Consider the following 13906-nt stretch of genomic DNA (forward strand, 5'->3'; position numbering starts at 1 on the left):
GTGTGCTTTTGCTAGGGAAATGTCTAACAAATGTTTCTCTTTCATACTATTAGGGCAAAGTTCCCATAGAATTCTATGGAATTCATACAGAGCTACAGTCACTAAGTCACTAGTGCTACTGTGAGGATATTAGTGAAATGAATTATTGCAGATGTGGTATGTTTGTCGATCATTTAGTCAAAAATGAAGTTATTGTTTTCCAATTTTAGTAAGTAAAAGGAAATAAATGGAGGGAGAAGGGTGGGGTGTAAGACCATGACACCACAACTGAGATATTAATGAATATAGTCTCTTGAATATTTATTGTGACTGCAAAAGGAAAAAAAAAAAAACTTTCAGCAAAAAATCAAACAAACAAAATCCACTTGGTATACAGAAGTCACATACAAAAAGAATTTCCAATGGAATACACATGGTTGCTACGTCAGCACAGAATTAAACTCTCCATGTGGATAAAACTTGTACTGAACATTCAGACAACAGCTTCCATGGATTTATGGAGAAAATTCACAAAATTTATCACCCAGCAGCATTTTAGCTAACCTATTTTTTAAAATCACACTAGCTATATTGCAGTAAGAGTCGGGGGAGAAGGCACAGATTGAGTCTCACCCCCTCACAAAGGTATCCTAAACATATACTTCAATTTTTATTCAAGAACAGTTCAGCAAACACGTTGGTTTGAGAGAACCAGAACAGCTACATGTTATCAAGGAATGCATTTATTTTCGTGCATGTAATCACATGTCTATGAGGAATTATAAAAACTAGGTAAAATTAACTGCCAGCCCTTGAACTGTCAGGTCACTTAACAATAAAAAGTTTAGGGAGTCCTGTAGCAGGCTGTACATTTCCATTTCAGTGGTACCTCATATTCTGACTCTAACTTTGTTGCTCAGCAACAATGATGCCAATAATTTCCTTTTTATATTAAGCAATCCCAAATTTCTATCTACATACATTTTCATTTCACTCTGGTCTATATAAATTTGCAGAAGTTTTAATGGCATTAGGTACAAAAAAAGTTTTTTAAGGACTTTTCAGGTCATTGCAAGTACTGTCATGTGCTACTTAATGCAATTTGGCTACTTTGCTTTCTCAGAGAATGTGTTTGATGACATCAGAAAGGAAACCCATGATACTGGTTTCCAGTAGGCCTTAGAATTTCATTCTTTTCCAGATCAAGCAAATTAAAAAAAAACCAAAACAAAGCAACAAAAAACCATAACTTATTCAACCTCATATATTGTCACAAAAATGCATCAAATAAAATTAAAAATCTACTTGTGTACTTTTTAGCGTGGCACTAATGAATATATGTTTTTTAGGAAAATTGTCTGGCAAAACCAATTCCCCAGTTCTTCCCCATGGCCCAGACTCAGTGACCTGTCTCTGTTTAGTAAATTCCTAATGCAGATGACACATGCCTTTGAAGCTGAAGATTTAGCAAAAATTATCAGAATGAGCTTTTCTGCAGGCTCTATGGGCACAGCTGGGAACCCATGGCAGATCAGTGATTCAGGGTTTAAGGTCCCAAATGTACCCAAGGGTACATTTGCTGAGTATTGATGGCCTTGCTCATGTTCTTAGAAAACCATTAGAATTATGCAAGTAAGTAGGAGTAAATAAATTATTGGATGTCTCCTTTTAATTTCGGGGTTAGATTCTAGCTTGCATTTTGTTTCCATTTGTACCTCAGCTTTACTCCTAATACTGGAAATGCTGAACTTTGAAGGCCATGTAAAAATGGAGTGAAGAATGTGGGTCAGTATCTTTAAGGAGGTATCTTCCATCTTTAGTATCTAGAGAACTTAAGAAACTTAATTGTCAAAAGTGACCAAGTAAGGTCACCTTCCACTCTGCTGTGCTGCTGACTGTGACCTTGAAGCTGTTTGCAAACATGTTAAACCAGGGCACCAACCAAAGTCTGCCAAGTCATCTGCAAAAATATTGGGTACCCTTATTTATTATTTCAGGTAAGTATTATGAATTAACTGTATCAGATTAAAGAAAACATGTCCACATGATATTATGCAATAGAGGCAGACACAGCATGTAACTGACTCTTTAAGAATAAATAATTAACTCACCATAAATGCTGAGCTCTAAGAGGATCTTTTAGTGCTTCTAGAGAACATGCTTTACAAAATATAGGCAGACAGTTTATAAATGGTTTAAAGCATTTTCTGACAGAAGGCCTGTCCCACTAGTGTTGGTGTAACATGACAATTCTCAAAAAAAGACACTCAGAACTCTAAAAGTAAAATTGACATGCACTTGCAATAAACATACAAATATCTTTAACCATAGTCTCATATATGAAAAATAGCTTAAGTTACTTAGGAATATTCTTACACTACACTCGTAAAGTGTTTACTATATAATATTTCTACAAGACGTGTACATTTACTAGAAATCTTAAGCCACACAGGCATCATCAACAGCTTATCACACATACATGATGCTTCTCCCTTTCACACAAGTTTATATACACTGAGTAAATAATTAAATATTGCACTTATTGGCCCATGATTCCTCAGTCTTGAGGTATTCCAAAATAGAAAAAATATCTATTTTTATAACATTTTTTTCATGCAACATGTAAGACATTTGACATACACGAATGCTAGTATATAGGTTACACATTGTGACGATCCAACTGAGTCACAACACATCTGACATTACTGACAAAATACCAAACAGGAGTTACAGCACAAACATTTCATATATCACTAGTTGCAGGTACATGTCAGAATTACTTGAGGAAATTTATCACCAGAAGTGGTAAACAATGTTTCATATTTGTGTTTTATAGGTGAACATGAAGTTATGGGAAAATCAGGACTTTTGCTTCCCCCCCAGATCAGATACCAAGTACTTCATTGTACAAATGACAAGCCACCTACCTCTGCTGGAACCATGGTTAATAAACCTATGGTCTTCAAATGGTAACACATTTGATTTCCAGCAATAATGACAACTTAAGGATAAATTTTGGAAAAGTGGCACTGAACATATGAATGAGTATCAAAGATGTACTACTGTATATATGTACATATAAGATGTGCGTAGTCACAAATTCTGCTTCACTGAACACCCATGGATAAACAAAAGGAAAAAAAAAAGAGAAAACTTAATTTGCAAAGGTGAGCTACATTTACCCCTAAATCAAACTGGCAGAGTTCATTCAAATAATTGAAATATGTTGCCTTTTTAAATGAGACTGGACAAGTGATCAGCCTTGGAGAATCTGGAGTCAGAATGTATGGATCAATGGTGCAAATTATTCCCCTGTTGGTATAGGTGAAGATATGTTGCTAAACCCCCTGAGGATGCATCTATGAGGCTTTAAACTCATGGTCTCACATTGCTAAATCTGTCATGCTAAAGAAGAACTAGGCTCATACATTGTGAGTCTATATGAAACAGGCCAAGGAGGAATCGGTCTCTCAGACATGAAATTTAATTGATGCCTGTAAAAATGTAAATAATAAAACTTTCTTCTCTAAAAACAAATATAGAAAACAGTAGCTTTGGAGAGGTGGAGTTTGTAAGGGGGTTTCTCTTGGAATGCAATTGCAACATCATTTGTCTGCTCTGAAGAAACAAATGCATAACCACCAACTGTAGAATTTTTGTTACTTTTTTTCCCCTAAAAATGGCAAATTTAATGCATTCTCAAAGTTAGGATTAAACTCCAGCAAAATTTGTGCATCCTGAAATAGCACTTCATTTCTAAAATAAAGAAGATGAAGATGGTACAGTGAAACTGAGCAGACTGGGAAAAAAAAATCTTTCAGACTGGTGCTCTGGAAAAGGCCACATAGATGTGGCCTCAGGTAATTTCTCTAGGTGTTGCATTAAGTATAAGCACAATGGAACAAAGAATTCCAGTTAACAGTCACTTACATAGCTGTTCAGAGAGAAAGAGTATTTTTTGACAGAAAATTAGGCTAGTTCATATTTATTTAAAACACCAAATGAACAAGACTAAATAAACTAATCACCACCACCAAAAATAACAGACACAGTATTAAGTCAGTTGCACTTGTAACTTGTGAACATGAACTCTTAAAATAATCAAAAACATGCATCTGAATATTCAATCCAGCAGGGCTGGCTAGCTTTTTGGCAGGTTGGTGCCAGAGGCACCGCAGGAACCACTCAATCCCCATGTTCCTGGGTGCTCCCAAGGTATTTCCTGACCAGCAGCTTGAAGGTGCAGAAAACAGCACATTGTCAGAGCATGATAAGGCTGGTGCATGGCCCATGCACAGGATTAGCCAGCTGCTATAAGCTTTAGTCTGGATCATAACTCGGAAAAAGGATTGTGTAGTATTAGTTCAGCTTCAGCTGGCACTATGTAGCTCAGGACTCTCTGCCCAAAGGCATTTCATCTCTCAGAAATTTAACATAATCTGTGTATTAACTGCTGTATTTCACCAAGTGATAAATTTCTGCTGAAGGGGGTATGTATGGCAGGACCAATGATTTGCTGTGACATTCATTCTTATTTCTATGTTGAAAGTACAAATTAATGAAAGGTGTGCAAGAACTTTTTCACTAATATTTATGATGAGGCTGAAAGTAGTTTTGTTTCTGCTATCCCAGTTTTCATCTGAGCCCTCCCCTCTTCCATCACAAAATATGGTGCTTTGTAGCCTGGTATGTGAAGGAATTGTGCCACTCCACTGGATAGATCAGGGATATAACCAAAACCTGCTTGTCTCCTCCAGGAACTCATAATCAGTGACTACTGGATATATGTGAAGAACAAGGTATTGATTGTTTAAATTTAGGCCCTTGATCAAGTTGTGACAGGTTCTTCAAAAATGTTCAGCCTACCTGAATTTAAGAAAACTGCAGTTCTATCCTGTAGTCAAGAGGAACTGAACCAGGTTGACACAGGCTGCTGTTGGATAATCTATCCCATAGAAGACCAAGGAATAAGTTTACATAGAATGAAAATTCTAACACTGCTAGTCCCCTCAGAATTCTTGGAATATTTGAGGAATGCTTGGTAAGTTACATCTCAAAAGGTTTTCTGTCTTTATTGTTTCTCTACAAAAGGCAAGTTCGACTAGAGAGAGGTACTGAGATCATGATGCTCATGATCTAAATGTGACCAACTTTATAGCAGAAAACTCAATATTGCCATGAAGCATGTGACTGCAAAAGCCAACCTGTGATGGAATATGAGAGCCTACTTTTCTGACAGTAGGTAACCCAGTTTGAAAAGAAAAAGCCTGCTTGAACTTCCACACATTTTCAATTGCAGTGAAAGTATTGGTAGGATAAATTTGGTTTGATGGGACCACAGCAGGTCATCCTTTCCAACCTTCTACTCAAAACAGTGTCAGCTGAGAGGGTTGAGTGATTTTCCTAGGGTTTTAGTCTTATCTTGAAAAACTCCAAATATTTTATTTGAACATTTTAAAAATTAATCTAACCATGACAACCGTCTGAGTGTTAGTTGAGGAGATTTTAGATACAGACTCATTCTCTGCTGTTGTATTTCAGATAAGCTTTTTCCTTTTAACACATTTTTAGCACTGTAAGGAACAACACTACTCTGATAGCTGCTTCCTCCAGCCACCCCATCTCATGCAGAAGGCCAAACATGTGGAGGCCTAGCAGGTTAGTTGCCTCAGAAACTTGAAGCAGTGGTTTTCCTTAGATTTTGCAGTTACTCTTCTTCCTAGACTCCTGATGCAAAATGAAAAGCAATTAATTAATCCCATTTATGTAAAGAACTTTTTATCTACCACTCAATTTGTTTAAAAAGATATATGCTAATAATGTGTTTCTACCACCAAGTCTAAATGGTCATAACCAGGCAGGGAGGGTCTTAAATTCATTGCAATGGAATACAAGCAAAGTGTGACTGCAGCAAGGGACACATTGAAGTCTTTTTTCCTGTGCACAGGAGATGACAATTTCACATCATACATCTCAGAGCAAAGCTGGAAGAATACTTGCACTTCTTGCCAAGCTGCATGATTCAGGATATGCCCAAGATCCTTGTCAACGTGATTATGTCTCTCCCCTTCTTGCCTGATATGGTTCAGACTAATAATACAATCTAAGACTCGTCTAAAGAACTTGAGAACTGAAGCTTAATTCTGTCTCAAGGCTTTCCTGCTCCTTCGTGAGCAGGACTCACTGACATAACAAGAAACTCATGGAAAACTGCCCAGCAGACATCTCAAATGAAACTTGCTCAGCTTTGTACCACTTCTGTTTTTTCCAATCAGCTGCCACCTATGGGGTGAAAATGTACTAGTGAAAGCCTCTCAACACACTTAGCAACATGTTATCTTTAATGGGGAGGGAAAAGAAGCACTCTGGAGAGAGAAAGGACATGGTTTGGATAGAACATAACATATTCCACTTGGCTGGTCCTCCACTCTAAAAAGGAGTGTGCTTTCTCTTTATGGAGGTAAATGTATACTAGGGGGAAAACTACTTGAATAAACTACCTAACGGACAGACATAGTTTGAAGACACAGAATGAAGACAGCATTTATTAATTTAACTTAGGCAGCCCAGGTAGAACCCTCCTGGCATATCCTTTTTACATGTGTATATGTGCCTTGTTTGGAAGTAACTTTTATTGTGTCAAAGTGTATTTAGCTTATTTAATCAATTTTTAAAAAGAGGCCATTTTCTCTTAGTGTGTATCAGGAGTTACATAAGTTACCTTCAAAAAACATAAACTGTAAAGAAGGATTTCTTTGTAGTTGTGAGTCATTCAATGTACTATGTGTTACTTCCTTTTATTTTATTTTTCAGATTTTTCCCATTGCTGACAGTTTACAAAATTTCAGCCTTGTCTTAAATTCTGTCTAATTGGAAAAAATAAAATAATCAGGGCTTCTTCAGTTATGCTGTTCAGCTAAAAAAAGTCACTATGATGCAAGTAAAGCAGTTGTACAAAGTACTTCAGGACACTGATTTAAGAAACTTCCACCAATTACTAGAGGAGTAAAAACTGTAAAATATAACTATTTTAACACTTTACCATAAAAGAATTTGTGTACTTTATTCAACTATGTTCACTTTTTTTTTGCTGATATTTTCAATGTATTCAGCCTAAGATTAGAAATGTTGACAGTTTTATTTCTCCTAAAGTTTTAAAAATCCTAATTCTCTTGTCAAAATAAATGGAAAAAAATCAGGTCAAACTTCAGTTCACTGACACCATCAGCATTTCTGCAATAGATCTGAGTAAAATACAGACATTTACAGCCACTGTGGTGGTAGCTCTCAGTGACTGAATGGGAGATGAAATTTCTGAAAACTGAAGCATGCAGGTTTGACAGCAATGTGACAAGGCAGCTTTTGGCTATGAACAACCAAACACAATGGATTTGGCTCTGTCAGACATAATATAGGACTGTGTGGTTAATGTCTCATGCAGGCAGACATGGAAAGAGCTAACTAGCCTTCTTCTACAGGGGTAGGTAAGACTGAGATCTCCATAATGATGGAATGAGAAATTAAGTCCAGTTTCAGAAAATTATTAATTAGACATGCAGCTCCTATGTAAAAGTAAATACTCTAGCTGTCCAAACAGAATGAAGCACCTAATATCTCTGAGACTCTGGACTGAATATCCACATCCAGTTGGAAATTGTTGATGAACAGCTGGAAATTTTGATGGTTTTGGGCCCAGAACCTAACTTCTGATTTCTGCAGTTTTCAGTCAGCCAGGATGTGTAACATAGTGAGTGTGGATTTTGCAAGGCAATGTGCTCCAGGAAATGTCCCTCATACAAGTGACCTGGCAGAATGAGGGATTTGCTCACTACAAGAATACTTCTAAATTCATTTTCAGTCAGGAAAATGTACAGTGGCATCAGGAAGCTAACACCCTGACCACTACCCTAAAAATTCAACTATATAACTTGAAAATGATGAAGCAAGAGACAATTATAGGCAAACATGGTCTGAGGACATGGCACCAGCTGAAGTGTGACATAAAACAGTAAAAAGAGAACAGGAATTAATATACACCCTGCATGCAAAAGCCAGGTTCTAAAATATGGATCATCCTTTCAGACTAAAAACTGCTCTATCCCCATATGCACATCCAAACAGCTGCTGTAAAACAAGACTGTTCTCCCAAATAAATTAATAAGACAGTATAAATAAAGGCATATAAACCATTCGTAAATACTCTGTTGGCAATAGAACACACTGGAGCTGCCTTTGCTGATAGGTGCATTAGCAGCTGCAGTTGGGCTGCTGTGGAGGAGGGGTGTCCTTTAGCTGTGTGTTCTGGTTGCTGGCAGCAATGGTGGGATTCGTCTCCAGACTTTCTGACATTTTGTCACAGATGATATCCACAAGTCGCTCAAACGTCTGCTTGACATTAATGTTTTCCTTGGCACTTGTTTCAAAAAATTCAAATCCTAAGAAAATAAAGAACACGTTTATGTTCTAGGCATATTTCGGTATCTCCAGTAAACGTACAAACTTCTCTTGAGCAAGAGACACTCAGAAAGGAAACACTTGAGAGCACACATGTGAAAGAAGAGCAGTTAAAATTGTAACACAATCAAAGTACACTAGTGCTACTGGCTTTATACACGGCTGGATGAAGTCAGGACCACTCCAAACATATTCCCTTAGAAAAATTCTACTTTAACACATTTTAATCTAAAACTTGATACCTGTTTCAGAGAATTACTTTAGGAAAGCCCTATATTTACAGCCCTTCGGAACGAGTAATCTGCTGCTCCATCTCTAACTATTATGTTCCTCTGAGCATTATTCAGTTGGAAACAGCCATTTCCATTGTGTTATTAAGGGGTGCCAAAATACAAAATGACACTTGGAAAAGTCAGGTAAAAAACCAAGCAAGACAAGAAAAGATTTTTGTAATTTGATAGTTACTAAAGTTAGTTATTAAAGTTAGATGTGAATCCATGGAACCAAAGGGATTCCCAACTCCACAAAGAGAACTAATAAAAAAAGAAAAAAAAACAAACAAAAAAAAAAAAACAAAAAAAAAAACAAAAAAAAAAACAACAGAAATGCACATAAGGAAGAAAACATCTTAATTAATTTGTACAGAAGGACTTTTTACTTATTCATTCCAAATGATTAGCCCAAAGGCAAAAACCAGAGCTATCCTTAGCCCTTAAGGGACACAGAAAGTTTTTACAGAGCAGAGACAGCTTTTCTAAGCCCTCCAGAGACAGTTTTACTAAGTTCTCTTCTCTGCTCCCATTTGTACCACATCTCACCTCCCACATGTTTGTCCAGGCCATCTAGGCCAGGTTTGCAGCTTGGCAGTCAGCCTGCAACCTAGAAAGCTTCTGCCAGTGCTGGGTCTTCCCACATGCTTGTTTCCTTTGTAAAGCATTTGTGTTCTTTAATTTATTGTTTTCTAGGACTTTTCCCACATTTTTCCCAAGTTAGGACATTGCTCACCCGTTCCCTGATAATTCAAAACTTTCTTCCATTCCTGTCTTTCCACTACCTATGGGTTCAATATTGAAATGGTTTACAAAACATCTGATTCACTGGTAGCTTTACAGAAGCCTTTGCACAGTCTGTTTTACTCTTTGCATAATTATTTTGATTCCTTCTGATTAAATCTGAATATTAATGTGCAATTACCACTGTCTTTAAGTATGAGAAAAATCCCTGTCAGAAAATTTCAATTACTTGAAATTCCTGGCAGAAGGACAGAAAACAAATCTTTGCAGGTCTGGTGGTTTGGTTTGATTTTTTAAAATGTTTTTTTCTGTTTTGAAAAGCCACATGATATTTAAATGCAAGTACTTTGGTATCATTAGTAATACATATTCAGTGTGTCATCTAAAGAGAATGTAATCTACACATTCACTCCTAAAACTGTTGTCCATGCAGCTTTTGCAATTTGAGTTCTACCCTAGAATTACTGCAAATAATTATATTTAGCTTGACATGATAACCCAGCAAGAAGTAATAAGCAATGTACAAACTCAACTCTGCTCTGAATTTTTTTTGTATTTTTAATTTAGGTAAGGTGCTGGACTGAAGTGTCATGAACTACTAAAATGTTTAAAGGTATAGGAGCTAAGCAGTGTTCATAGGCAGATTAGATAACAAGAGCTACAAATATTGTACAGGGATTTATTTGGCCATACGACTTCTGTTAGCATCAGGAAGAAGTGTAAGGGTAAGATCACCAGTATGAGAATACACTGTCATAAAAACTTTTCCATTCCACATTTTTCTGCAAAGCAGGAAAAATGTGAATAATAAAAGACTTTCTACAAAAATTACATACAAGGATATAGTTTTAATCTATAAGATACTGCTTTAGTTTAGCTTTGCTCGCACATTTCCTTTGCTCTAAAATAGAAGGAAAATGAGGAAAGACAGTGTAGCATCACTTGCTGGTGGCTTTGGCCCTCCTGCAGAGCTCCATGCAGGAGAAAGCTGTTCAGATAATTTGGGAGCTGCTTGGGGAAAGGAAGATCCTCTACAATTTCAGTATGCTGTGTTGAAACCCAGATGCAGATCTAGCCCGGAAATGCAGTCAAGAATCTTCCACAACTCTTAGTGTCTTCTCCACAGGAAGGAGGAGGAAAGCAGCTGTTCCACAGAGGAACGAGCAGAATCATAGGACAGAAGGGTTGAGTAGAAATCGGGGAATGGTGCACCAAAGCTTTGGAGATGATAGGAAGAACACTGAATCTAAAGAACATTTAGGAGTGGAACAGTTTTACAGTTATAAAGATGGAATGAGCATATCAGATGATCATGAAATAGCAGATATGGTATCTAGATAAGAGATCTAGACAGAGAAAAGCAGAAAATGAAAGGAAAAGAGTCACAGAGGAGGCCCATGCCAAGAACTTCTGTAACAAGGATAAGATCACTCCACTATCTTAGTGAGGATGGTTTGCAGAAGGACATCATGAAAAACTTACAAGGCACCCATTCTCCAGATTAAATGGAGGGTTACAGAGTGTCAAGCACAAAATAATTGATTCAGATAAAATACTGTGGAGGTTTCTATGGAATTTCAGGTATGATTCTGATATAAGAAGGAAATTGCAGTCATAGCAGTGATGTAGTTGTATATCAGGCTATGGGGGTATTCCATCAACATGGACATTAATTGCCTGGACCTGCTAGGCTAGTCTTTGCTGCACAGATGAAACAATGGACAGATCTGAAAGAAAATGATTGAGCACCCAATTGCCTCCACAATAAAACTAATGCTGTATTCTTTACTGGAACTGTATAGGTGGGAATTCTGAACAGTCTGGGAAATTAGCCCAAACAGCTCCTTCTGTGTATAGACCTATGATACTGGTTTTTATATGCTTGTGGTTTATATGGTGGTTTTTAAATGCTTGAATGTGCAACTAAACATCCATCTTCCCAAGAAGAGAATGGGGCATACATGTGAGCTCCTTCCAGGCAGTTCCTGCTGTAAAACAGATGCAGCTGCACATAGGTAAGACACTGTTCTCACAGGTGTGGAAATGGTAACATAGAAGAGTCTTTTGAAGCCAATTAAGACAGTTAAGAAAAGCTTTTTGCAGTTTCTGGTAATCACTGTCAAAGCATTGTGGTATGTACTGAGCAGGTAGGACCAACTGGATTACAAAAATTCAGCAGAACAGGAGCTCAGAATCTCATCTGATGCAGCCAAAGACACCATTACAAAGACCCTTGCAAGAGAGGCTCCTGTAGGTACCCAAACAGCAACTGATTGTCCTGGGCAAGGGATTCAATTTCTCATGGGAGTATTACCTTGTGCAAGATACCCCAACAAATTGGATTGGTTTTTTGGCTGATTTGATTGTTTAACCAAAACCCTGCCTGTGGAACAGTTTCAAGGAGATATACAGAATTTTTCCTAGCAGAGTGTGCCTGGAATCCGCACTTGAATTCTGTCTTTTTTCATTTTCTTATGGAATATTTTGCAGATCTTTTTTCCCCATGACACCTCCTTCTCCCCTGACTCATCCTGCAATTATTTTACTAATGGCTCTTAGACACCCTAAGCTTCATAAATCCCATATGTATGGCAGCCAAAGTTCTATGATTTTTAATACTTTTTTTCAGGGATTTTTTCCACTGCTCATTATTAATTGGGAGAAAATATTTTCCATGAGGGTATAAGTGTGAAGTGAGGCAGCTATCTGGTGCTGCCCAGGGAAGCAGAGCTCAAAGAACACCATGTTCCCACCACCTGTGATGATCTGTACTGCTGATGTGGATGAGGCCAGGCAGAGGAGATTATTGCAAAGACATGACAAGCCCAAGAGGTAAATGGGTAGGTCAGGCAGAAGAGAGCTGAAACTCAGAAAATCCAACACATCAGAGTGTTGCCTGAACATATATACAAAGCATGTGGAACATGTAATATGATATTTTAAATGCTTATTTTGTGTTTAATTCTGTTTTCCTTTGCTGATTCCCTCTCTCCCTACTACTGACTCACAGAAAGCTGGCAAGCTCTTGGCTTCTCCTACAGAGCACTACAGCAGCAGAGTAAGACAGGGCACTGGCACAGTTCTGTTGTTCACCTGGTCATCTACAATGCACACAGAGCATTTAGATGGCTTTCCTGAATCATACACACAGCCAGAATTACTGACGTTGTACCCTCTCTGCTTCATATATGTGCTGGCTCTGTAGAGGCTCCTTCACAACTGCTCATTAACACTTATTTATGTCTGCTTTCAAAACACAGGAAAGAAAAAAGCCCAGAAAGCAGAGTCATATGCAAATAGAAGAACATTATGCACCCTCTCATCTTTCTGAGAAAACATGACGTCAAGAGCACAGGCTAGACAGCAAATTTTAAGAACATTTCCACAGACAATACAGACAAGATCTACGGTAATGTTTCACAAGTTGAGCAGGAGGCATTTTGGCTTCAGAGTGTTTTTCTACAATAAAGACATTTTAATTTATCACCCCTGATGTTATGTTTTACAGATGTCCACAAGGACATGTTCCCTCAAAAACTATCTTTCTTAACTTTCATGAAGGCCAGCTTGAGCTGTGGTCCTTAGTGCTGCTTTTGTCAGCATCTTGTTCAATCCAGAATTGTGAGGAGAAGTAGGAGACTGCAGCATCAGAGCAAGGAATGGCTGCAGGAAGCTGCTCCCTTTGTAAGAGTAGGATGTAAAAGGCAACCTCCAGGAAATCATGGGAATTAATAATTTAACAATATCTTTGTATATAAAGGAGAGGAGATAAAAAGACCTTAATTTCTTAAAATTGCATCCTGTGGGTAGTTCTGAGGGGGCACTGGCAGGCACTTACCTTCTTGCCTGATATGAATAGTATCTAATAAGTTTCGGATTCACATTACAGGCTGTCAAGGCAACTGCAAGACCTTTCTCCTCTACTCAGATGTCCACTTCCTCAGAACTGTCAATATTTTTTAGTCAAAGAGAGAAAGGACACACATAGCATGACTGCAAAGGTCATCTCTCCTAGGAAACTGGGCTGAAAGTAGCTGGAGACCACTGCTGTTCTTCAAGTATCTCCTACATCAGCAACTATCTGGTTATGGCAGCAGTTCTGGTTTGCTGTGCTTTGCTCTCTAGATCAGTAGGATAGGATCTCTGCTGTGCTAACATGCCCAAGTGCTGGACTATGAACAGAAAATTATTAAAACAACATTGAGCCTCAGAACAGGACTCTGCTAATATTATCTCAGTGAAGAGCAGTGCTTTATCACCACTCAAGATAGGGAATTAAAAGGAAGATAAACATTATTAACAGAAATGCTAAGGTATTTATCCAGTCTTTAGGATGGCTGAATTTATTAACAAGAACAAAGCTAAAGAGGGACTGTCAGCTGTGGCAGAATGGGGAGACCCAAGGGGCTGTTACTGGTCATGCTCTAGCTAACATCTCATTTTCCAGTCTTTTGGAACAG

General features: G+C 37.8%; 1 protein-coding gene across 3 annotated transcripts in view; it reads right to left on the bottom strand.

Moving 5' to 3' along the window:
- Positions 1 to 268: 268 nt before the first annotated feature.
- Positions 269 to 13906, bottom strand: part of RAB3C (RAB3C, member RAS oncogene family) — a 113841-nt gene continuing 100203 nt past the window's right edge. For 2 of the 3 annotated variants that reach the window (XM_054003814.1, XM_054003816.1), the window contains exon 5: positions 8164 to 8414. In XM_054003814.1, coding sequence (XP_053859789.1) covers positions 8227 to 8414 — 188 coding nt within the window. In that variant the 3' untranslated portion in view covers positions 8164 to 8226. Of the gene's footprint in view, positions 5707 to 8163; positions 8415 to 13906 lie in introns of those variants that run through there. The other variant, XM_054003815.1, reaches the window with a different exon arrangement.

The sequence above is a fragment of the Vidua macroura genome, chromosome Z, assembly GCF_024509145.1.
Source record: "Vidua macroura isolate BioBank_ID:100142 chromosome Z, ASM2450914v1, whole genome shotgun sequence".
NCBI lineage: Eukaryota > Metazoa > Chordata > Aves > Passeriformes > Viduidae > Vidua > Vidua macroura.